The 25,285-nt window shown below is 50.0% G+C and overlaps 1 protein-coding gene across 5 annotated transcripts in view; it reads right to left on the reverse strand.

Annotated features, from left to right (window-relative positions):
* LOC122453685 (liprin-alpha-1-like) overlaps positions 1–25,285 on the reverse strand; it is a 160,234-nt gene that overhangs the window by 112,795 nt on the left and 22,154 nt on the right. For 3 of the 5 annotated variants that reach the window (XM_043487770.1, XM_043487774.1, XM_043487773.1), the window contains 2 exons: positions 23,009–23,232; positions 20,978–21,209 (listed from right to left, as the gene is read on the reverse strand). The exons of 1 other annotated variant lie outside the window; for it this stretch is intronic. In XM_043487770.1, the coding sequence (XP_043343705.1) occupies positions 20,978–21,209; positions 23,009–23,232 (456 nt within the window). Of the gene's footprint in view, positions 1–13,362; positions 13,722–15,118; positions 15,291–16,116; positions 16,269–20,977; positions 21,210–23,008; positions 23,233–25,285 lie in introns of those variants that run through there. One more of the 5 variants, XM_043487771.1, reaches the window with a different exon arrangement.

A 25,285-nucleotide genomic window follows, 5' to 3' on the forward strand; every position in this document is an offset into this window, starting at 1 on the left:
AATTTCCCTGAGGGGCTCCCTAGTGGCAGTGCTGTGTATGGACCCTGAAAGATACCTGTGTAACCAAAGAATCAAAGGAATTCTGAATCAGAGTTTTCCTGACCACAAGCTGAGAGGTGAAACACCCATTTCCCTCTATTTGTGCTTCAGAAGTAAAGCCAATTATATCACTTAACAGAAGAGCAAAGTGGCTATAATATGATTCTGTGAACTCCCCCTCGCCTTGATGCCAGGAGCCGTTATGGGGGGTCCCGCCCGTGACAAAGTCATGAAGAAAATACTGTACAGGCAAGGCCGTCCGGGACCCCATCCATGGCGAGGTCATGAGGAAAATACCTGACAGGCAAGGCCGTCTAGGATAAGGGACCCTCCAGGTTGGCCTCGGCCTCTACCCTACCCTATATCCTCCCCCTTTATCTGCTGTTGTTCTTATTTGCCCTGCTGCAGATTCTTGTGTTGCCTGCCGAGAGCTCACCTGCTCTTCTTTCACTGAATAAAGACCAACTTAAAAGCTAATTAATAAATCTCCTGGACACTGGTACCCTATGAAGGGGCCAGGGATGAAGGAAATGCTTCAGTTCAATCCCTTTTGCTGGCATTCTGGCTTGTTTGATAGATATGTGCTCTCATTGCACAATATGCTCATGACTGTTCTAAACATCCTAAGCACAGTACACTAACAAAAGAAACTATTAAGCATAGGCCCCTTCGCGGGGTGAGAAAAGCTCCACAAATATTATAGCCACATATACGCCTAATAGAAAATAGTTTAGATAGAGATTAGCTGGCGACTTCTTGCAGGTAATTAACTTTTAGACTAAGAGCCTATTTTGTGCCATATCTTCTGTTTTTGCAATCCCTTGCATTTCTGTTCTGTGAAAAATGTAATCCTATCTAGTTCCCATGGAGATGACACCTAATAGAAAGAAAATAGATTAACCACAAAAAAGACAGGGTCAGCTACTGAAGTTGCTTAAAGTTGCACCAGGTGCAAGCCATAAATTGTCAACAGGCCTGAAAGCCAAGAGATATTATACATAGAGATTAACCATTAATAAGGCCCTAATAGGCACAGAGCCCTTTGGGGGGTGAAGAAGCCCTATTAAAAAATACAAAAAATATTGTTTTAAAAGTGGTTATTAGATCAATGTTAGATTGATGTTAATGTGCTGAGGTTGTGCAGTAGAAACTATTGTTAATGTAGTTGCAGATCTAGTAAAATAAGAGTTTAGCCCTAGTGTAAAAACAATAAGATAATTGTTAATTTTAACCAAGAGCGCTAAACAGGGGCTGCCTCACCAGAGCCACAGAGTCTTTGTGTGTTAAACTTTTTAGATAAATTTAGCTGAGAATTTCTGCAAAAAGACTGACTTTTATGTTAACAAGATTGTATTTCTATTATGTTACAACTTGCTGTACCATGAGACTCCCAATTTTCTGTTTTCTGCTAACCTCAAGGCCAGAAGATAATGTACAAAAAATCTATGGGAAAAGACTCTCATAAACAGAAAATATACAGAGCACACCTGGTTTCGTGAAGGACAAGCTGATGTTGTTAAACTAAGTCTGTATGCTTATCTGCCCCTTAGAAATGTACCAACTTAGGGTATAAAGGCTATGGTGAAAAATAAAGCAACTGCAAGACTCTGCCGCACCTTCCTGGTCTGGTCTCTCTCTCTCTCTCTCTCTCTCTCTCATTCACCGACGCCGTTCATCCTGAGGGTTCCCCTGGATCCTGCTGGGGCTGGACCCCGGCACCTTGACTTAGGTATTCTGTGCCTCTGCTCCAGATAAATATCCTCATTAATTATTTAATCCAGTCAGTAATGACCATCAGTGAATTGAAAAGAGCGCATTTCACTGTTGCTTAAATATCAGTATATTTTACACTAAGAGGCAGAACTTTGCCTGCATCTTGGGAATTACGCTGACATATAAATTAAGCTGAACGTTTGCTTTTTGCAATGGAAATCCAAACAAGGATGAGCCATGCCAACGACGCCAGAATTGCTAAGTTTTGGTCTTCAGCGTAAGCAAGGACCCCTTTCTGTGAAGCCGTCAAGGGCAGATGACGTAACGTGCATCTCCCCTGTGCTGGCACACAGTGACCTGCTCCTGAGCCAAAGGGAAGTTTGAGATGGCCTCGGGCTCTCCGGCAGAAGACATCAAGCTGTGGTCAGAGATTTTAATGTCTTAATTTAGCCAGTAGCATCACCCAGGGGTCTGCATGGGACTGTGCTATCCACTGGTGGTACCGGATTGAACGGGGTCCATGCCATCACTCTCACCTTGTTCAGAGTTCAGAAAACTGATTTGTGTTTGTGACCGTTTCAGTGATGGAAAAACAGACCCTACAGAGTCTCTTCTGTGCCAAATGTTCTCTTTCCCTGAGAGAGCCCTGTTGTGTGCATTTTTTCCACGGGCTGGGATGACAGCCCAGGAGATGTGGGTCTCCCTGGGACTGAGCCTGATCCTCCCAGGAACTTATATTATCGACCACTAAAATGTGAATAGACTATATAATGAGTGAACAAAAATGAGGAGTTTTCTCCTTCCATGGAGTCCTCTATTTAGCAAAGTCTTTGCATTCTGTGTCTATTTAAAAATCCATAATCAACAAGTAAGAAAATAATACCACATATTCATGCTCTAAGTGTCAGGCTTATGAGATGAGAGTTGTAATTGAAAGAGTGAAAACACATGATACTGTGATGATGTAAAAATGTTTCATGTTTATCTCCACTCATGATTATTTATAGAAATGTATTTTCTAATAGAAAGTTGTTTTTTTTTTTTTCTATTAGAACTTGTGTTCTTGTTGGAGTTTTTATGATTCCTTCTAGCTTTTTTGGTGTAAATAGTAGATCAGAGGCCAATTTCTGAAACAATCCACGCTGGTAGTCAGGAAGTATTAGGTCCAAGAATTCCATAACGTACGGAATTCCTCAGCACATACCTTAGTCTTCTTGGACTGAAGAACGTCAAGTGCCTTCTTTGGTGTGTGTGTATATACATGTCAGGTGTCTACTGTCACTGTGCAGATCTTGCACATATTCCATTAGATCTATTCCTGAGGAGTTCATAGGTTTTGATGACATTATAATAAAGGGTATTCTTCAAAATGTCAATTTCTGGCTTATTTCTAGTATTTAGAAATAGAGTGCATTTTTACATGTTGACCTTGTATACTGCAACTTTGCTGAACTCACTTTCATGCTTGTAACTGTTTTGTCGATTCATTTTCCATGTTAATCATCATGTCATCAGCAAAGACAGTTGTATTGCTTTTTCAGTTCATGTGATTTCGATTTCTTTTTTCTTGTCTTGTTACAGTGGCTAGGAGTTCCAGTACAGAGTGGAATAAAAGACATAAGAGCAGACGTCCTTGCTCTGTTCCTGATCTTTGGGAGAAAGCACCATATGATGTCAGCTCTACATGTTTCATAGATGCTATTCCTGAGGTTGAGGCAGTTTTCTTCCATTCCTAGATTGCTAAGATTTCCACATATCAATGATGAATATTGTCAGATGCCTTTTCTCTATCTTTTAAGGTAATACTGTGGTTTTTATTTTCAGCCCATTGATGTGGTGGATTTCACTGATTTTTTCCAAATGTTGGCCTAACCTTATGTTCTTGGGATAAACCCTGCTTGTCATGATACCTTGTACTTTTCAATGACAACTGATTTCCTGATGAGTCTTTAAGGAATTTTGCACCTGTGTCTCAGAGGCATACTGATATTCTTGTAATATGTTTGTGTGGTTTTGGTATCAAGAGAATTCTGGCCTCAGAATGAGTTGGGTGTTATTTTTGTCACTATTTTGGAATAGTTTGTGTTAACTGGGATTTTCTTCATAGCTGTTTGTTAGGATTCACTGGTAAAGTCATTTAGGGTAGAGATTTTGTGTGTGTGGGTGTCTGGGTGGATAGGATTTCTAACTACAGATTTGAGTTTTAATAGATCCAGGTCATCTGTTTCTTACTGAGTGGCTCTCATAGGTTGTGTCTTTCAAGAAAGTAGGGTATGTTATCTAAGCTGCCTAACATTGTTCACAGTTTGCCCTATCCTTCCAGTGTCTGTAGGATCTGTACTGATGCTCCCTCTGTGATTCTTGACATTGGTAGTTTATGTCTTCTCTTCTTTCTTCATCACTCTGCTTAGTCAATTTTACTGATACTTCTGAAGAACCTGATTTTAGTTTCTTCATTTCGTTTTGTTTCTCTGGTTCCCATTTCATTGATTTTTGCTCTTTCTTTTTCTTCTTTCTGCTTACTGTGGATTTCATTTGTTCTTTTATTAGTGTTTTAAGATCGAGTCTTAGACTATTGACTCACAATCTCTCTCATTTGTGTAAGTATTTAATACTCTCCGTTTCCCTCCAGGTGCTGATTTAACCATGTCCTGCAGTTTTTAGCATATTGTATGTTCACTGTTATCCACTTCAAATTATTTCCCGTTTCATTTGTGATTTCTTCTTTGCCACATGAATTCTTTAGACATATGCTAATTTCCTGATGTTTGGGAGATTCCTGGATATCAGGGTTTTTTTTAATTGCTATTTTGATTCTGCTGAGATCAGAAAACATCCTTTGCATGATTTTAGTCACTTTAAGTATGCTGAGATTGGTCTGTCTTTTGAAGAATGTCTTGTGTCCCCTTGAAAAGAGTGTTATCGTGCTGCTGTTGGACGGAGTGCTCTATAAAGTGTTCAGTGAGATCAGGTTGGGTGATAGTGCTGTTTAAGAGGGCTTCCCTGGTACCTCAGATGGTAAAGAATCTGCCTGCAATGTGCGAGACCTGGGTTTGATCCTTGGGTTGGGAAGATCCCCTGGAGGAGCATTGGCAACCCACTCCAGTATTCTAGCCTGGTGAATTGTTTAAAAGCTTCTACATCCTCACTGACCTTGGATGGTTGTCTGCTTGGCTTCCTTGTTCAATCAGTTATTGAGTCACTGAGAGGAAGATTGGGGTCCCTGACTGTAATTGTGGGTTTGTCTATTTCTTCTTTCAGTCGAGTTTAGTTCTTGTATTCCTTATCTCTTCTTTTTAAACCTATTTTTAATTCACTTAACTGACTTTGAAATTAGCAGATGTTTTGCTAGAGAAATTTAGAAAACAAAGTGTTCAAACTAAAATTAAAGCCAGCCAGAGATGTTTTTAGTGAGTAGAGTTAGGTTGATCCTTCAAACTTGTTCATGAGTCATGGTCATTCTTTGTTGATATATTATTATATTACATATAAAAGCTATTTCAGAGAAGTAATGTGCAGTCAGTTATAATTTTATCATGGTTTGGTCGATAGGTTAAATTTATTACCACAGATGAGTCATAGACTTTTAATGGTGTAGTTTCTTTGTCTAAAAGTTTGCCAGCAAATTTAAAAGGTAGCAAATAAAACATCAAGTTATTTTGAAGTTATGAGCAACAATGTTGTCTTTAGCTTAGCCTTTGAGAATATGTAATTGTTTAAAAATCCATTTTTAAGATGACTTAAATGGCCCTTGTGACTGTTTCCATGGGGTTTTTTTTGTTGTTTTTTCCTGAATTAACCATCCTTAGTTATTGAAAGCAGACCCTCGCATACAGGGACGTGAGCCTCGAGCGGATCGGCACCGAGTGACTGCCCAGCCTGGGCCTCCGGCAGCACCGCAGCTACGTCATGGAGTGCCTTGTGGACACGCGGATGCTGGACCACTTGACCAAGAAAGACCTTTGCGGACAGCTGAAAATGGTTGATAGTTTTCACAGGTCAGTCAGTGCAAGTAGTTCTTACTAGTTGGCTGAGAGACGTTTGCCTGTGGCCAGGTCTAACTTTTTTCTTTTTCTCTTGGAAACAGAAACAGTTTGCAGTGTGGAATTGTGTGCCTGTGAAGGTTGAATTATGACCGAAAAGAACTGGAAAGGAAAAGAGAAGAAAGCCAGAATGAACTAGCACAGAATGAAAGGCTAGTACAGTCCTATTTCTCGGTTCCCAGTGTATAAGCCGCCTCAGAGGTTTCCTGTTGGAAAGAAAAACTCAGGAAATGCTTTCCGAGGAGAAATCACACCTCGCATCATTACAGGGGAGGGGGTGGGAAGGAGTGTTTGAGATCGGCCTCTGTGGCCAGAGAACTTGTGCTCTGCCCTCGGGCCCACATCGCTCTGCAGCTTGTGTGTCTTGAGGGGAGAGCACTTCCCCACGACTCTGGAGATCTCCCTGTGACTGTGCCCTGCGTCCTGTTCCACTCACAAATGCTGCTGCAGGCTGCGGATCACTCCAGAGCCGAGAAGGGCAGGGCCCGCTGTGCACGCCTGTGAGTGTGAAGAACACTGCTCTGGCCCCCCGTCAAAGGACTTGAGGAGGCAGCATGGTCCTGTGCCCAGGCCAGAGGGGGTGTCCTTGACGATGGAGTGGGAGCCTCTCCGCTGGGGCGGGAGGAAGCCGGAGGCACTTCAGTTGCCAGGCGGGTGGGGAGGCCGGAGGGGACGCGGGCTGTCCATGCGGGGTCTCCCTGGGACAGTGCCTCGCTGTGCGCTTGTGGCTCTGAGCGCCTGAGTACAACGGAGCGATTCTCAATAAGGCGTTAGCTGTAGGGCTTCCCTGGTGGTCCAGCGGGTTAGAATCATCCGCCTGCTAATGCAGGGGACAATAGTTCGATCCCAGGCCTGGGAAGGCCCCATACGCCATGAGGTGACAAGCCCCCGTGCCCTCGAGCCTGGGTTCCACAACAAGAGAAGCCACTGCACTGTGAAGCCTGACCGTGATAACCGGAGAAAGTGTGCACACAGCACCAGAGACGCATCACAGCCGAGAATAAATAAAATAAAATTTCAAAACGGATATTCCCCATTAAACACAGGGTAAGACCTCCCCGAACGTTCAGAAAATAGATCACTGATAGCAGTAACAGTAACAAAACTTACTGAACGAGGCCAGGTACCTTCATAGGTTCATTCACTTAATCCTTACTATCGCCCTGTGCATGTAAGTGCCGTTTTCATCTCCAGTTTTTACTAAGAAGGAAAGTAAAGATAAAAATACGGCTGGGGAGATGGCCCGTTGAAAGCTCACCTTGGTGTGATTGAGTTCATTTGAGTCATTAGAAAACCTATTTAAATTTTGCTATTTAAGTTTTAGTCTCCCTCAAAGTTATTTTATATTGAAACGTTGGTTTCTGCTTAGGAATGGTGTCTGTGAGTTGTGTTTTGGGGAGCAACTGGATGGCCTTACCCTATTCCAGGCCCCGTGTGCTTGGGGGACTGTTTCATAAGTGTACTGAAAACACACAAAACATTAATTCCCCGTGACACACAACCGTGACTCGTTCAGCCCCACACTGTGGTTCTCCTCTTCATTGGACGTTAAGGAGACGTCAGTGTGACAAGGAGACTCGGACACCTGAAGAAGCATCCATGGGCTCTGTTCAGTGTGAGACAGGGCTGGTTACAGCTTGAAAATGTTTCCATGGCAAATGACAGTGTGTTGTATTATATAGCAAGATGTGATTTCTCCAAAGTGAGAAGTGAAACCTGCTAACTGTCAGGAGGAATGTCCTCCCGGGCAACCAGGGTGGTCCAGTTAGGGTGCAGTCAGGGTCCTGGCACACGTGTTACCCCACCCTTGCCACGCTCCTCTGGTCCCAGTTTGGGCAAATCAGTCACATGGTCATCACGAATGGGGTCAAATACACGTGGACAAAAGTGCAGTAGCAAACTCGGCCATTTAAAGGGCTGGTGGCTTTTTGTTTTTGTCCTTTGTTTTAAAATCTGTCTTGTTTTCTGTCCTGTAACTTCCAAGGATGATGATAACAGCTTGAGGAGGGCGCCCCCTTGGAGGAAAACATTCAGACCACAGCATGTCTGTGGCTCAGCTGCTGCGTGCGCAGAGTCTCTGCCCGCAAACCGCCGGGTCCCGTCCTCACTGTCCCCACCCTCGGGCCCCTGCACACTGTCAGTCGATGGGGCGAAGGAAGAAGGTGAGGCCGAGAGAGGTCCTCCCCCGAGTTCAGCCGGGCCGTAAGTACACCGGCTTGGCAGTTGTCCTTTCAAACCCAGCTCTGGTTTTCCCTCTGACGGCCTCTCTGCCAGAGAACGCTGCTCATTCAGGCTGGGTGCCCGGGGCCGCTGTATCCCCACTTGATGGCAAGACAGACGGCCAGACAGCCTGGGCCGGGGTCAGGCTCTGTGGCTCAGACGCCTTGTGCACGCGCCCCCCATGCCGCCAGGGTCCCGTCCGTGACAGCGGCATCTAAGGGGCTCCTTTCTCCCCGGTTGGCAGTGCCGGCCACACTGGGGGATCCCAGAGGGAGTGTGCGCTCACCCCGAGGGAGCGGGGCCTGGAGGGTCTCTTTGGTGCCATTTTCTTCCTGTTATTAGCCCTTCCCATGAGTAGATTTATAAGCTTTGCTCTCACTTGCTCTCACAGAGCAAAGTGTTAAGCTGGGCACTTTCGGTGAGGGGGCTTACAGGGAAGCAGCATCGTCTCTTCACCAGAACTCAATAATACGCTTAACCAGGGGTGGGGGAGACCCAGTGACTCTCTCCTGTTTTAAACGGCATTTTCCTTCCAAGGAGCATGCAGCTCATTTTTACAAGTCTTAACTGCAGCTTAGCTTTAGTCGATTGAAGAGTCTTACTGCTTGCTTTTTTATTTTCCATTCTCCTCATTATAAATCCAACATTTTCCTGCCAGATGCACACGCTGGCATAGACATTAGAGTTTAGATAAATTAGAAAGAATCCTAGAAAGAGGTGTTGGGAATATAATATATGGCAGATGACCTTTTACAAACCCCGTGAGATAGGCAGGGTATAAACTGTGTAACTGGGTTGTTCTCAAGGCTTTTGAAGTCGCAGTGCAGCAGGTGTCCGGGGCGCTTAGAATCAGAGGGTTTAGATAGGTGGCCTGCTCCATCAGCAGCCCCCGCTGTCTTCAGCCCTCTCTGGAACCCTGGCCAGAGACTCATCAGATGTGTTCCTGAGGGGCCCAGGGGAAGACGGAAATGTTGAATTGGGGGAAGCGGGTTTCTGCTAGGGGGTTATGGAGATTTCCTAGTCAACTTGGAGTTGGGGGTCGGGGCCGACCCATTGGGCCCTACAGCCTGTACTGTGATGAGAAAACAACATTAGTGGTGACATTTCCGAGGGAGGCTGAGACTGAGGTTCCGCTTTCTTAGATCAGCCCCGTGCTCTGCCCTCCCTGGAGCGGCCTGTGGAGAGCGGCATGGCCCCCAGGACAGCAGATCGCGGGGCTCCAGGCCACGAGGGCCCGGCCACTGACCCACAAGTAGCTGGTCCCTCCCCACGTCCTGTTCTCACAGATCCAGTCCAGAGGGCTGGAAGAGACGTCATGCATCCCTGTGAATCTGGAGGTCTAAGGAGAGGCTGGCAGCTGGTCACGTGCAGTGGCTGTCTCCATGTCAGCGCTTCTGTCATCGAATGTGCCGTTGCTGCTCTAGTGTGACCGCCCCCACCCCCAACCCGAGTGGCAGGGACCCCCACGTGGCAGCCCCCAGGCTCGCTCTCTCTGGATCACCCACCCTCTAGAAGTTTCCCCAGACCCTGAGTAGGAGTGGGCGCTGCTGCGGGAGTGAGTGTGTGTGTCCTCCAGCCCGTGTGATGTTCCACGACTAATTGCACTCTGGGTTTGCACACTTCCTCCCGCGCTCCTGGGACCCGGCAGCGTGGCGGGAATGCAGAGGCTGGACTCCGCCACAGTCAGGACTCACTCCTGCTGAGCTTCGGGGTGAGCACAGGCCGGCCTGGTCCCGAGGGGGCACGGAGGCCACGCCCTGGGAGTGGAGGGTCGGCGGGTCTCCGGAGGTCGGCCCTGGAGAGCCCTCAGCGGCAGAGAACGTGACCTTGGCGCCCCGCTGCCGCAGGAGTGGTCAGACCACGGCCCGAGGCTCCCTAGCGTCCCTGGGCACGGGTGTCCCTCCCACCGCGGCAGTGCAATCTTTAATTTAATCTGTTACTACTTGTTATATGGACCTGAAGAGATTTCATTACAGGGTTTTTCATTAGTGAAAAGTTCATGCATACCATAGAGAAAATATTTTAGAATTTAATGTTTCTTATATTCATGTAAACTTATGACTTCATTTAGATAGATACTTATTCTTGTATATTCAGGCTATAAATATCCTTTCAGATCAATTCATCTTCTGATACCTGATTTTAGTCTTTCCAATGAATGTACTGTACTGCTTGTCTGTATAAAGCCTATGAACAAACATAGGGCTTTTGTAAATGATGCATTTATTGTCATTATTCTTGTTTGATTTTTAAATGATAACCCATGAGAGAAGGGGTTTTCCTGCGATTGTAAAACCATCATGACACGGTGTGCATTATCCTTCCAGAATGTAACCAAGCTCTCCAACAATCACTCTGAAATGAGCAAACTTAATTTCAACCAATTGTCGCATTTTAACGACTGACCTAAACTGTACTTTTTCCAGCAAGAAATGCTTTTTGTCTGCAGCGTGAAGTGATGTAAAAGTACGGGTGTTGAGTGTGAGCTTCTACTGAAATCTGGGCTGAAAGTATGACTAGAAGAAGCCTATGACAATCTCTCCCAAAACCTGGTCTCTGTGGACCCGGATTCCTCCTCTCCGCTGAGACTCTTCGGGGACCAATCGCGATACCCTGCGCCCGCTGTGGAGCCGATGTGCTGGATGGTGAAGGAGCCACATCCCTGACAGACAGACAGCATGATGCAGCTCTGACAAAGGCCTCATTTTTCTTCTGTAAACCATCTTTTTACATCTGTTTGTAAACTTGTTTAAAGAATGGATCTAGGCATACATTTTTAGATTTTGATGACATAGCCATTCTGGATTGTATAAGTAGCAAATGTAACTTTTACTTGTTGAGCGGCACATTAAAAAAGCCAGCAAGAGATGCGTTCAGATCACGGTGTGTTATTTATGATGCTGCTGATAGCTTGGTAGACAGAGACGGCATGTCTCTTTACATGTGGGTAGTGCCTTCAGTTTACCTGTACAGTTCATTGTTACCATTCTGTTTTTCTCTTAATCTTTTGTGAACTTCCTGAATATGTGAGAAAGTACATACAGTTTACTTTGGAACAATTTTTATCACAGTATTATTTATTGCTTTCTTTCAATAAAGTACTGAAGCCAAATTTCCCACTGCCACTTAAGAGTGCCGAGGGAAAGCTGGACTCTCCCTGAGAACAGGCCAGAGCTGGTAATGGGAGCCCGTGTCATCACATGGACATTCTGGTAAGAGAAACGGATGGAGAGAATGGAAAGGCTAGAAGGCGGAAGTATAGGTGTCCCCAAAGGATGACCGACGGGCTGTTCATGCCCTTGGATCCGGAGACAAGAGGCTCCATCACTTCAGCATCTTCGGGGCCAGGGCCCCTCTGCTGCAGAGGCGAGGGCAGCGGGCCGAGGGTGGGAAGAGAGTGCAGGTGTCAAGGCTCACCGCGGGTGCCCGGGCGGGCTGGCCAGGGGAATGCACTAGGGAGTGAGCGTGTGCACGCTTGTGTGTGGGAGCTTTTTATGTCAATTTAGTCAACACTCTTTATTATTCATATACCCATAGAGACAAGAATGTAGCAAGGGGAGGTGGGAGGGAGATTCAAGAGGGACGGGACATACGCACACCTAGGGCTAATTCATGTTGATTTACGGCAGAAATCAAACCAATATTGCACAGCAATTATGCTTCAGAAAGAAAGAACATACAAAGGTGGTCAGGAAAGTATGAAAAAAGATTTCTCATAGAGATTTTTTTTTTTCTCATAGAGATTTATAATCACAACTCTGTGTACATCTGGGAGCAGGCTGCCCACCATCATCAGACCGCCCCACATCATCAGACATTCCTTCCCAGCATGAGGCCCTAGTCCAGCATCAGGCCCTCCCCCAGCATCAGACCCTAGTGCAACATCAGACACTCGCCCAGCAACAGGCCCTTCCCCAGCATCAGACCCGAGTCTAGCATCAGACATTCCCCCAGCCTCAGACCCTATTCCAGCATCAGAAGTCCCCCATCAGCATGAAGCCCTAGTCCAGCATCAGACACTCGGCCAGCAGCAGGCTCTCCCCGAGCTTCTGACCCTAGTCTAGCACAAGACGTTCTCCCCAGCATCAGACGTACCCCCTCAATATCCGGCCCTAGTCAAGCATCAGACCCTCCCCCAGCATCAGGCCCTAGTCCAGCATCAGATTTTCCCCCTCCCCGCCCCAGCATCAGGCCCTCCTCCCCCAGCATCAGGCCCTAGTCCAGCATCAGACCCTAGTGCAACATCAGACAGTCGCCCAGCAACAGGCCCTCCCCCAGCATCAGACCCTAGTCTAGCATCAGACATTCCCCCAGCCTCAGACCCTAGTCCAGCATCAGAAGTTCCCCCACCCCAGCCTTAGGCCCTAGCCCAGCATCAGGCCCTCCCCAGCATCAGACCCTAGTGCAACATCAGACAGTCGCCCACAAATAGGCCCTCCCCAGCATCAGACCCTAGTCTAGCATCAGACATTCCCCCAGCCTCAGCCCCTAGTCCAGCATCAGAAGCTCCCCCCACCCCAGCCTTAGGCCCTAGCCCAGCATCAGGCCCTCCCCAGCATCAGACCATAGTGCAACATCAGACAGTCGCCCAGCAACAGGCCCTCCCCCAGCATCAGACCCTAGTCTAGCATCAGACATTCCCCCAGCCCCAGACCCTAGTCCAGCATCAGAAGTCCCCCTCCCCTCAGCATGAGGCCCTAGTCCAGCATCAGACACTCGGCCAGCAGCAGGCTCTCCCCGAGCTTCTGACCCTAGTCTAGCACAAGACGTTCTCCCCAGCATCAGACGTACCCCCTCAACATCCGGCCCTAGTCCAGCATCAGACCCTCCCCCAGCATCAGGCCCTCCCCCAGAATCAGGCATGGCAGCCCCACTTGTCTGATGCTCCTGAGCACACTCAGGCAGCCCCCGAGCAGCAGGAAAACAGCTCTTGCAGGAGGTGCATCTGTAGGAATCATCTGTGGAGCAGCAGCAGCTGGGGTCTGTTTCAGGTCAAGGAGAGGCGAGGGGGCACTTGCGCAGGAGGCAGCGGTGCTGTGGGCACGCTCCCCAGCTCTGCTTCTCCCCGTGGGGGCTCTGCTCTCCTGCTCTCTCACGGGCCCCAGGGCAGTGTCCTTTCAGATTCATGGTCTCCTTGATATCTCAAGCCCAAGTCCTGAGTTGCGTCCCAGTCTGACTAGGCAGAGGCCTGGGAACACCCACGCTCAGGGGCTGAAAGGATCCCAGGGGGACAGGCAGGCCCCAGTGGGCGGCGGGGCAGGGGACGAGGGTGGCCGCCCACAGAGGGCCCCGCAGCAGCACTGCAAGGACAGCAGCAATGCCTCAGCTCACTCGGGGATGCTGCCGGCCTAGCACTCAGAGATGTTACCGCTGGCAGCAGCTCTGGGGACGCAGGAAGCCCGGTGAGTGACACCACGCCACTCAGGCCGTGTGCGTGGGCACTGCTGACCACGGCCTCGGTTTTCATTCTGGTTCCAACTGTCCCTCCAAGGACTGACGGGCTCCTCTTCCGAACGGCACACTTGTTTTCTTTATGTGGGTGAAGGCGTCCCTGCTTGTTTCTGTCCGCACTGTTGTCGCTCATCGTGTGGTTTCCTCGTTACAACCTGTGCTTGCTGCTCTTCCAGTTTAACTTAGGAGCAGCCCTTCTTTTCTGCATCAGCGTTCACGGGGCCTTTCCAGGTGGCGCGAGCTGTAAAGGTCTGCCTGCCAATGTGAGAGATAACGAGATGTGGGTTGGATCCCTGGGTCGAGAAGATGCCCTGGAGGAGGGCATGGCAGCCCACTCCAGTATTCTTGCCTGGAGAATCCCATGGACAGAGGAGCTAGTGGGCTACACTCCCTGGGGTCGCAAAGAGTCAGACACGACCGAAGCCGTTTAGCACACACTCAGGCTTTAGTTCAGTCGCTCAGCTGTGTCCGACTCTTTGGCACTCCGTGGACTGCAGCACTCCGGGCTTTGCTGTCCTTCACTACCTCCTGGAGTTTGCTCAAACTCAAGGCCATTGAGTCAGGGACGCCATAGAACCATCTCATTCCCGTTGCACCCACCAGAGCGGGGGCTGGGGCTCGGCAAAGTGCACGGTCCCACTGCCTGGGTGTGCACCTGCCCTCACCACTCCCTGACCGCGTGACCATCACTGTGTCCTCCTCTGTAAATCGGGAGGTGGCAGCCCCTGCTTGGGAAGGGGCACGCCCAGCATCTGGCATATAATCAATGCACCTTCCATCTCAGCGTTGTCTTTACTAAGACTAGGGATAGCATTGAATAATCTGCTCCTTTTTCTCTCTTGTGTCTTAACTGTGGTCCAGACCACATCTTGTTTCACTTACCCCTGGGTGTATATCCCACACCCAGCACAAACAAGACACTCTACAAATATCTGGCTGAAGAGGCAGGAACATACCCTGTCCTCAAGGAGATGAAGCCGAGAGAGATGGGGGCTTAATGGTAACACTGTGTGGTGAGGAGACCCCAGGAGGACCTGCGTGACTGTGTGGTGGGGCGTGGGCCATGGGCAGAACCCCTGAGGAGCTCCTGGGGATGAGGAAGGTGGCAGGAAGGAGGAGGAGGGCCGTTCCTTGTGCGATGTCCACAGATTGGACCTCACCCCTCACTGATGAGCACTTAGGCCGTTTCCAAACACTTGTCAGTGTTCTGGACGAAACAATCATTGCCCAGCTCCTACTCAATCAACTTCATAGAATATGTTTCTAGCGTTGGAGTATAAACATCTGCTTTATTCATTCCATGCTTCATTCATCCACCCATCGAGCCAGCCATCTCTTCAACCATCCATACACACTCACTAATCCATATTCCACCCACTCATGAATTCCGTCCACCCATCAAGCCAGATATCTCTTCATCCATCCATCCACTCACTAATCCATCCCTCCATCCCTCTACACATAATTCATCCACCCATCCACTCATTAACTCATCAGATCATCTTGGACCCACCGAGAAGATGGATGCCTCCTCCGCTCCTGCTCCCAGGAGGACCCCGAGCGTGAGTGACAGGAGCCTCGTGGGGCAGTGGGGGAAACACAGAAGGGACATGCCTGCAGGCCCTCCTCCCTCTCAACGAGGAAGCACCCACCTGGTCCTAAGGCCTCCCTGCCGGGAGTCCAGGCCGGCCCTTTTACTTCTTGCCAAACAAGCGGCCGATGCAGGACCTGATGCCCTTCTTCTTCGCGGCTTTCTGCAGCGAGTCCTGGCTGATGGTGTTGCTGCTGGGGTTGCCCCCGGGGCCGTCCTGAGAGCCGGTCGAGCTTTTGGGAGAGAGAAGGACCTTTAACCGGCGCCCTCGTGCAAACACACACCCGTCCTCAAGATCTACTGTTAGAACCGGCCACCCAGCAACACCCGCACCTCAACCTCAAGCACACAGTGGAGGCTCCTTCACCAACCACACTCCACACAAGCAGTGCAGGCTCCCGGCCACAGACATCTGCCCCGGGAAGCTGAGAGACTCGGACTGGAGCTACCCCCGGGGAGGGCTTGACTCCAGGCCAGCTGGTGCAGAGGGCACCTTGACCCTCCCTCAGGGTCTCCGCTTGGCAGGTGACGAGGCTCCCAGAGAAGGCGAGCTCCCCCACTCTGGGCAGCTCCCCCCACCTCCACAGGGTGACCGTCCCCGGCCGTGGCAGCACAGCTGCTGGTCAGGAGACCACACGTGCCCTCCATCGAGTGCTGCCTGGCTGAGGACGGGAGCTTAGCAGGCAGCGGTCTGAATGAGGACAGTGTCAGTCACTGCAGGGGATGGAGTCTCCTGAGAGGAGACCCTTGAGGAAAAGGGAGGGACCCTCAAGAGGGAACCCGAGAGGCACGGGGCCGTCACCCTCAGGAACGCACCCCGGGCGGGGCAGACCTCTAGCAAGAGCAGGAAGAAAGCTCCCACAGCGGGGTCAATCCGTAGAGATGGACGTTTTCTAAAATCAGCGAGGCCACTGAGCTCTTCTCACCCAGCACCTGAAGTTCACCACTAAACACAGGCACCGAACCCAGTGGGATTCCTTTAAAGACATCCTTCTAACTCTTTCAAGAGAAGAGGCGCAGGGCTCCTGAAACTGACGACGAGGCGCGCAGGCCCCTTACTTGCGGGTGTCCCTGACGTCCTCGGGGCCGGCCGTGCGCAGAGCCCCCGTGTGCAGCCGGTCCAGCCGAAGGGACCGTGGCGAGGCAGGGCTCGAGGTTTCACCTTTGATGGTGGTCTCGTCGTCTTCTTCCTCTTCCATTAAAGCTGGCAGCTGAGTGAGACAGGTGTAAAATGGCAGTGTAAAACTGGCTAACGATAGACTGTGTCAGAAAAGGCAACCTCACAGGCTTTACATTATAACCGGAAACTTATATGTAAATCTATTTGGTATGCTTTCCTCCAAGTACAAAAAAAACAAAAAACAAACAAACAAAAAACCACCCTTGTTCCAGCTTAGTGCCATCTTACAGGACTGTCTTGTTCAAGAGAAGCGGGGCGTGGGGCAGCAAGAGCACCCGACTGAGTGCAGACGCCCTGGACGGGAGCCTCCCTAAAGCCGGGCTCCGCCCTCCCTGGAATCCAGCGACCAGACGGCCACGCCGGGCAGGACAGCAGAGTGACGCCAGCACCGTGAACCCTGCATGGCATGAACCGCCCTGATGAAAGGACTCTGCTCATCGCCAGATGCTGCTCAGAAGCACCACTAGCAAGAGGAAGAAGCCTCTCAGCAAAGGCGTCCAGACCCTTCTGTTTGAAGGAGCAAAGGACACAGCTTGTGCCACCACCCAAGATCATTGGTAGTGACGATGCAGCCACTGGAGCCCAGGACAACAGGGGAAAGACAGAAAAGGTACCTCGCCCGGCATGCGAACACCACGTGTCTGGCTCGTGTTTCTCAGTAACGGACAGACTGGGGGCTGACACTGAAGTGCTCACTCGCAGTTCAAGTGTACTTTGCTCACTGTGGTTTACATAGAGCACCCCTAGGTCTTCACTCAGAGATGACCTTGTATGAGACTAGAGGGGTGGGATGGGGAGGGAGATGGGAGGGAGGACCAAAGGGGAAGGGGTATATGTATACCTATACCTGAGTCACGCTGAGGTTTGACAGAAAAGAACACAATTCTGTAAAGCAATTATCCTTCAATTCAAACATAAACCAATTAAAAAAAAAAAAAAAGATCTTTCTCCTGGAGTCGCAGCTTTTCCGCTGGTCCTGGGTGTGAGGACAGGAAAGACAGTGGTGGTAACAGTGTGGGGAAGAGATTAACCCCTTCAGGGTCCAGCCAGGTCTCACTAGTACATTTGGGTGTGTGGTTAAGCCAGGGGAAGTTTCAGGAAACATGCACGGCAAGTATTTTTGTAAACAATGAGTGTGTTGTTTTAACCAACTAACCTGTGCCTTTGTAGTGGGATTCTCTAAAGAATACTGATCCACTGCAGCCCCACAGGAGCTTGGTGACAACAAAGTGACTCAGTGCAAAATACAGCTGAGCCCGTTCAACAGCAGCTGGGTAAACTATGCACCCTCCCCTGATCTCCAACAAGAACCCTCAGGCAACAGAAGGCTACAGAGGCTAGAAATTATCCCCACGGAACTGAACAGGGATCAGTCTCAAATTCAAGGTACAATAAGCCTTTATAAAAATCAGAAAACAACAGAAACAGAGTGGGAAGTGACACGCCTGGGTTGACCGTGGACTCAGGGGAGACAAACACCTGCCTCAAAGTCAGGGACCGCGGCCAGCCCCTTCCCCGGGCCTCCTCCTGAGGAAGGCCTCTGGGTCCCCAGCCTGGCCGCCCGCCCCAGGAGGGAAGCCCGCCCCCCTGGTGCCCATGTGATTAGGATGGGCAGGACCGTGTCCTCACGTAACGGGAGGGCACAGCAGGCCACAGAGCCGGTGAGCGGCACACCCAGGTCACCAGCCCCAGGGCACAGTGCTGCTCCGCGGGGCCCAGCAGAAGGGCTCCCGGGCACTGAGCTGCGAGAACTGGAGCGCGGCTGCCCGAGTCCTGCGGGAAGGTCCCAGGAGTGGTCGGTCAGCGGGCTGGGAGCGGGAGAGGGACAAGGACGGCCAGCCCTCGGGGCACTGGACTCAACAACAGGGGCTCATCCAAGGGACCCGAGGGGAGGGGCAGCGAGCTCCCTCCTGATGCTCCCTCCATCAGGGATGCTGTGAGGGACACGAGGGCCTCTGGAGGAAAGGGGGCGGGACGGCAGCAGGGTTAAGTGTCCAGGCTCTCATCAGACCAGTCCGCACCGCACTGCTGGGTGTGCGAGCCTGGGCACGGGGCCCGGCCTCTCTGAGCCTCAGTGTCCACGTCTGCTGACTGGGGATGACAGCCGCCTGGCCCTCACCTGGGTGTCTGCCAGATGAGATGACAGGCTCGGAAAGCACTCGCCACGCTGCCTGGCACACAGAGGCTCCTGCACGCTGCTACCCCCGTCATTAGACTGCCTTCCCCCAAAGCTACCACCTACGGCTCGGATTCAGCCGTGTCTTTGAATAACACGCTGAGCGGAAATTCCACCGTGGTCCAGACGTTAGGACTTGGCACTCTCACTGCCGGGACACCGGCCTGGTCCCTGGTTGGGGAACTAAGATCCCATAAGCTGTGCAGCACGGCCAAAAAAGAACTGAAGACAATTTTAAAAATAATCCTATGTCTATTATAAATAAGCATGAGTTGATTAGAAGGTAAACAAGTGGGAGAAAGGCAAACTGTTACAAGAGTCCCCGAATGACCTATTACCAAGAGAACCATCAGCATATTTCAACTGGTGGATGAGTTTCAAAACTTCCATTAAAATGTCAATTATTCACCAGTACATAACCACATAGTGTTCATTCATGTAACAGGATAAGGACTCTTTAATACTTCACAGAGAAACAAACGTATGCTATATTATTAAATAGTTAACCTTTCGACGATGCTTCCTTAACTCACTAGGCTGAAAGATGCATGCAAAGAAATGAACAGAAACCAGATTGATTGCAACTCTGATGCTAAAAATGCAAGAAGCGTCACAGGCAAATACAGTAAAGCAAACATGACGGCAAACATAGAAGTGAGATGAAGACTTAGAGAACATGGAACTGGAAACAGAGCATATTTTTAACCACAGAAGTGAAATGAGCTATTCAAGGTTTACTAGAGAAACACTATAAATTATTACTCAGGAGATACCATTCTATTACAATATCATGATTTATTAAAGCAGAGCATTCTGGTCAGCAAAGGGCCTTAAGAGTTGTCTGTTCTCAGCCAAAATTTGCTATAAGTTAGTTTCCCTTAATAGAAAACACGTTATACTTTAAAGTAGTAATTTCACTGATTAGGAAGTTACCATAATACCTATTTTAAACCTGAACAAATCTAACCACCTATTGGACATTAATGTAAAATCCTTACCTAGAATTTGATATAAAACTTCTCAGAATAAATCCATTAAAGCAGGTATCCCATGAAAATTTGTAAGGAAAGCTAGCATAATAGCAAGTGGAGTCTTCACATCTTATGAACCATAAAAGATACTTTGCACAAGAGTCTAGGAGAGACATTAACCATGCAAAAGCTGATGAGATTTACCGTCTAAACTCCAAGCATCAACACCGAAAGGATATTGGGTCAAAAGACCATTAACTCTACGTGTAGAGGAGCATTTCTTCATGGAAGCATAATCTCATTTATGATTACACAGGTTATGTAGTGCATGATCCACCTACACAATGCTTCTAACTCTATAGCGATACACTAACTCTAACTTACTGCTATGCAGGAAAAACACCATTTAATGAGACACGAAGACAAAGCACAAACCAGACTAAGGGGACACAGGACTGATATGACCAGAGCTCAAGTGGGAGGATGGCGGAGGGGAGATGGATGTGTGAACTACAGCCTCCGGTGGGGGGGATGGGAGGCTGGAGTCTGGATTGACGAAGGCTAAACAGACAACAGGATGAGTCAGGAAATCAAAACCAATGATGAAAGCAGACACGCCATCAGAAAACTGCACAAGGAGAAAATATTCAGAACTGTTCTTTTACAAATACTCGGAAAGAAATCAAGCATGAAACCACAGAGAAATCGTCCAAGAATTTTAAATATCACCTACTTAGACAATGATACAAATTATAAAACAGTGTGTCAAAAGACCACAAAATGGACCAGTTACCACTTCACATGCATCTAAAATGACCCACAGTTAATTTAATTCTATGCTAACAACGCAGCTCACAGGAAATGGTTGGTAACAGAAAAAAGGGTTAATACAAGTGCAGTTTCAAGGCAGAGGGTTGTACACGTGATTCACGGGGTAAACAGCAGTGTACTCAGAAACCGAGGCTACACACGCAAGAAAGCCAGCACATGTGCCTTAGAGCCGCACACTCCGTCACCACAAGCCCTAGGGCGTCATCCCGTGTTGAGACACGGAAGAGTGAGGCAGCCCAACTTCTTCCCTGGGGCCCTGGGGCACCGGGCCTTTATCTGGTTTCACGCGCACAGCTGGCCTGAGCGAGCGGCCAGGCCCATAAGCAAGCGGACCAGTTCAGAGTCTTGGTTCTGTTTCCACCGCACGCCCTGCACCCTGCAGCCACGCGTCCCCGATGGAACATGTGCTGCCCGGCTTTCACTCGCCATGAGGGCGGCCTATGGTTACTTTCACGAGGCTGTCTGCTCCCTGACCACAGAAACTTCCCTGCCGCTGCCGTGCCCAGCACAGGCCAGGCCCACCGCTCCAGAGGCAGGCTCTGGCTGAGTTTATCATGGCGTGCTAAGCTGGTAGTCCAAATATCAAGACGGATTGGTCCCTGTGCCATTATGGAATGATTAAAGACCAGGCAGTTTTAAAAGTCTTAGACCTCTGAGCATAGCAATTGTAACTGATTTTCTTCTGGGGAAAAACAGAAAAAACAAAGAAAGAAAAACAGTTTGCTCGGGGAGGCAAGCGGCAGGGAGGAGGCAGACACATACCAGAGTCATGACGCCCAGCCGGTCTCCCTGGAGCTCCGGGCTGTGCCGCCTCCTTCGGGGCGGGGAGCGCTCCCTGCTGGGCGGGCAGGAGCCGGCAAGTGAGGAGGCAGGACACATGTTGTCGGAGCTCAGGGACTTAAAACACCAAAGGCTGCCGAAGCGCGCCCCGCCCGCCCTGCTCTCAGTCTCCTCGGCCCGCTGCTCCGTGCTCTCCTTCTCCTCCCGGATCCACCTAAAAGAGAGCAAAACTCGTCAGCTGCCTTTGTCAGCACAGGAACGTTTCTGGACAACAAATTTGGGCTGGCATTCTGCGTCACGATGAGCAAATTCCAGGAACATCTGCTCATTTCACATCTCGGCTAAAAGATTTGACTTTCCCTCTTTTGAATATTCTCAAACTTGGAATAACTTCGCACTGAGACTTACAAACTGGCCCTTGGTCATTCACGTTTGATTTGACTTATTTACGTTAACATTCTGACGGGGCCTGGGTGGCGACTGTCTCCCTGTGAGGAGATACCTGCAGTTCACAACCTTCATCTTCCCTGCTCTCAAGGCAGAGGGGCACGTCAGTGCCTCAAGTCTTTTCCACTGGGAATCGGGAACTCTCTATAACCAACACAGCGATTCACGAACAAGCTGGAGTTTCTAAACAAAAGTCCCCAGACCAGATGAAGTGCGGAGGGGATTTTTCTTTTTTTAAGGTTGTATGTGTAACAACGCATCACTTGATGAAGTTCTCCACCAGCTTTGTGTGAGTTTCAGGATTCATGTCAATGTGCCACATTCATCTAGAATTCATGCTTACTGCTCTTCTCCCCTAATGTGTAGTGGATGATTTTATATAGCAGTTTAAATACTCGATGATGCATGTAAAATGATTTCCAAAATAAACTACAGGATTCTTGCAGGTCATAACCTCTTCAGCTTCATTCTACCTATAAGTCCTGAAAGTTTCTCACTTGTTAGAGCAAGCTGATAGACAGAATTTACCATTTATGACAAGTCAACTTACTGCCTAAGGAAAATTCACTTTACCTGACAACTTGCTGTAAAAATAAAAATATTCATATGGAACCGTTCCACATTTCCTGCGGGGACAGGGAAAGCCCATCTTTCTGAGCTCTTCTTTGCTCAAACAGGGCGCAGGAAGCAGTCTGTCTCGGCGTCAAAAGTGCAGGCGGCACCACCTGCATTTGCTGGCTGTGCCGTTCACCCCTGCCTTCCCTCCGAGCCCCGCTTGCTCGGCACACAGGCACGGGCACCTCAGCCTGGGCTGACGTGATGAGAACAATCTGAGCAGCAGCTCTGCCTAGTCCTGCGCAGGATCACCGGCCTGCGGCTACTCAGGACGAGGACCCGGGACAGGGGCGTAGCTGTGCGCGTGTGGCCCAGGCAGGCCTCCGGCCCCCGGACACCCGGCTGCACCCAGACCCAAGGCCCGCTGCTCACCACGAGGAGCGCCTTTGCGTTCTATCCCATTTTGTAAACTGTTACGACTGCCAAGACGGTGTCAGAAGAAAACATCTTTAATATACTGATAAGATGAGAAAAAATCAAACACATGTCTTTGGACCACTGTATTACAACAAGCCAATCTTCACACTGTATTAAGTTAAAAAGGACAATGCAGATCTGAGTGGGAATTTGCCAACCCCCAAACCCCTGCTTTTCTGTTCCAGGTGGCTTTTCACCAGAACGTGGGAGTCTCCGATGGACACAGGTGGGTGAACCCACAGGGCTGGGGGGCACATGGGCCACAGAGGACACCGCCTTGGCACCTCACCCACCTTGGGGCTCAGAGCTGGGGGGGACACCCTACAACGCCCCCCAACAGAGTGCTGAAACCAGCTGTGGACAGAACGCCCTGCCTGACTGAGCTCTCTCATCAAGGGCAATCTCACAACTGAAAATCCTTGAAGCAGGCCTGAAGTCAGTTCTCTCACTGTGGAACACTCAAGACTTCTCGTAGGAGAAGAGAGCTCCTCAGAGATGCCCACTTTCTGGGGAGCTGAGTTCGGGCGCACCCACCGGATCTCTTCACTGATGGCGTCCAGCTGCTCCTGAAGCGTCACAGGCAGAAGGTCGCCATCGGCCTGCACACTGGGCGGCAGCTGATCGGCCGAGCTGAGGAGGGTGACCCCGTCGCCCTCGCCGTCAGACACATCCTCGTCACTCTCGAAGGCCTGGGCCACGGTGGCCACCACGCGGGCCTGCTGCGCGGACTCCCAGTCCTGTTCCCTCTGGCTCTGCACCTGGGAACAAGAGGACCACGGCTCGTCAGCGACATTCAGGACAGCTCTCGTCTGTCAGGAACCGAGCACAATTTGATATGGAAGCCCTGACATTGGATAAACGGCCATGCTTATGAGACACTGCCATCTCTTAAGCGAGCAGTACTGAAGAAACGGGCAGCAGGAGAATCCAGTTCCTAGATGGCCTGCTGATACTCAGGTCTCAGCGTGGACGGAAGGCAATCCTGAGGTTATTCACAAGGGTGGGCTGATGGAGTCAGAGACAAAAACCCAAAATTAAAAACATACATCCATGCCTCCATCAGGCAGGCTGAAGGAAAATAAGAAGGAAAAAATCCTTCAGCTCCGCAGCCTCTGGGTCCACCTCAGCGGTCATCACTTGTACTAGTTCCCTGAGGAGTGCCGTCCTCACAGGTTCCCAGGCCTCCGTGCTCCAGGCTGGTCTGAACACGCACAGACAGGAGCGAGCACGGCAGCCGGGGGACTGGAGGGCCAGCCCCCCGCGTCTGTCCTCTCGGGGCACAGGCACTCGGGCTGTTCTGGGGGATAGCCCCTCGCACCGCAATGGCGGCTCTGCCATCAGAGACGCACGGGAGAGTGCCTGCTGGGGCCCGTGCCGCCCTCCCACTCTCACACCTCACACCCTGTTCTCTGCAAGTCTCCCCACTGTCCGACTCTCAACCCAGGTCCTGCCTTCTTTCCCAGACATGACCTCAAAGCATCTGAGGGGCAGCCTCGAGGTGCTGGCTGCTGACTACCTGGCCCCTGTGGCCAGAGCCCTCGCCCCTGCCTTCCTCACGACCCCTCCCCAGGGCCTGGCCACCCCCTTCGCTGGCTGCAGGACCACCTCCCATCATCCCTGCTCTGTTCCAGCGAACCAGCTGCCTATGGGTTCACCCCAGCCCGGTCAGCACATCCTCTCCATTCTCTCGCCTTCAAATGGCACAAAGGGAGCCAGCAGACTCCTCCTCCAGGGCACCCTGCAGTGCCCACTGGGGGACTCTGAAGGCTGCTTGGGAGAGGCATCTGCTGTCCATATAGCGTATGGTCCATCTACATTATGCCTGTAACTGCATAGTGATACACTAACTCTAACTTACTGCTATGCGGGAAAATCACCATTTAATGAGACACGAAGACAAAGCACAAACCAGACGAACGGGACACAGCACTGATACGACCAGAGGAAGTGGTAGGATGCTGGAGGGGAGATGGATGTGTGAACTACAGCCTCCAGTGGGGGGGGATGGGAGGCTGTGGTCTGGATTGATGACGGCTAAACAGGCAACAGGATGAGTCAGGAAATCAAAATCACTGATGAAAGCAGACACACCGTCAGAAAACTCCACAAGGAACAATATTCAGAACTGTTTTTTTACAAATACTTGGAAAGAAATCAAGCACGAAACCACAGAGAAATCGTCCAAGAATTTTAAATATCAACTACTTAGACAATGATACAAATTATAAAAGCAGTGTGTCAAAAGACCACAAAATTGACCAGTTACCACTTCACATGCATCTAAAATGACCCACAGTTAGTTTAATTCTATGCTAACAACACAGCTCACAGGAAATGGCTGGTAACAGAAAAAATGGATAATACAAGTGCAGTTTCAAGTAGAGTGTTGTACACGTGATTCACGGGGTAAACAGCAATGCACTCAGAAACCTAGGCTACACAGGCAAGAAAGCCGGCACATGTGCCTTAGAGCCGCACGCTCTTTCTCCAGAAGCCCTAGGGCGTCAGCCCGTGTGGAGACGCGGGAAGAGTGAGGTAGCCCGACTTCTTCCCTGGGGCCCTGGGGCACCGGACCTTGATCTGGTTTCACACCCACAGCTGGCCTGAGCATGCGGCCAGGCCCATCAGCAAGCGGACCAGTTTAGAGTCTTGGTCCTGTTGCCACCGCATGCCCTGCACCCTGCAGCCAGGTGTCCCAGATGGAACATGTGCTGCCCGGCTTTCACTCGCCATGAGGGCTGCCTATGGTTACTTTCACGAGGCTGTCTGCTCCCTGACCACAGAAACTTCCCTCCCGCTGCCGTGCCCAGC

This window comes from Cervus canadensis, chromosome 15 (assembly GCF_019320065.1).
Source record: "Cervus canadensis isolate Bull #8, Minnesota chromosome 15, ASM1932006v1, whole genome shotgun sequence".
Lineage (NCBI taxonomy): Eukaryota > Metazoa > Chordata > Mammalia > Artiodactyla > Cervidae > Cervus > Cervus canadensis.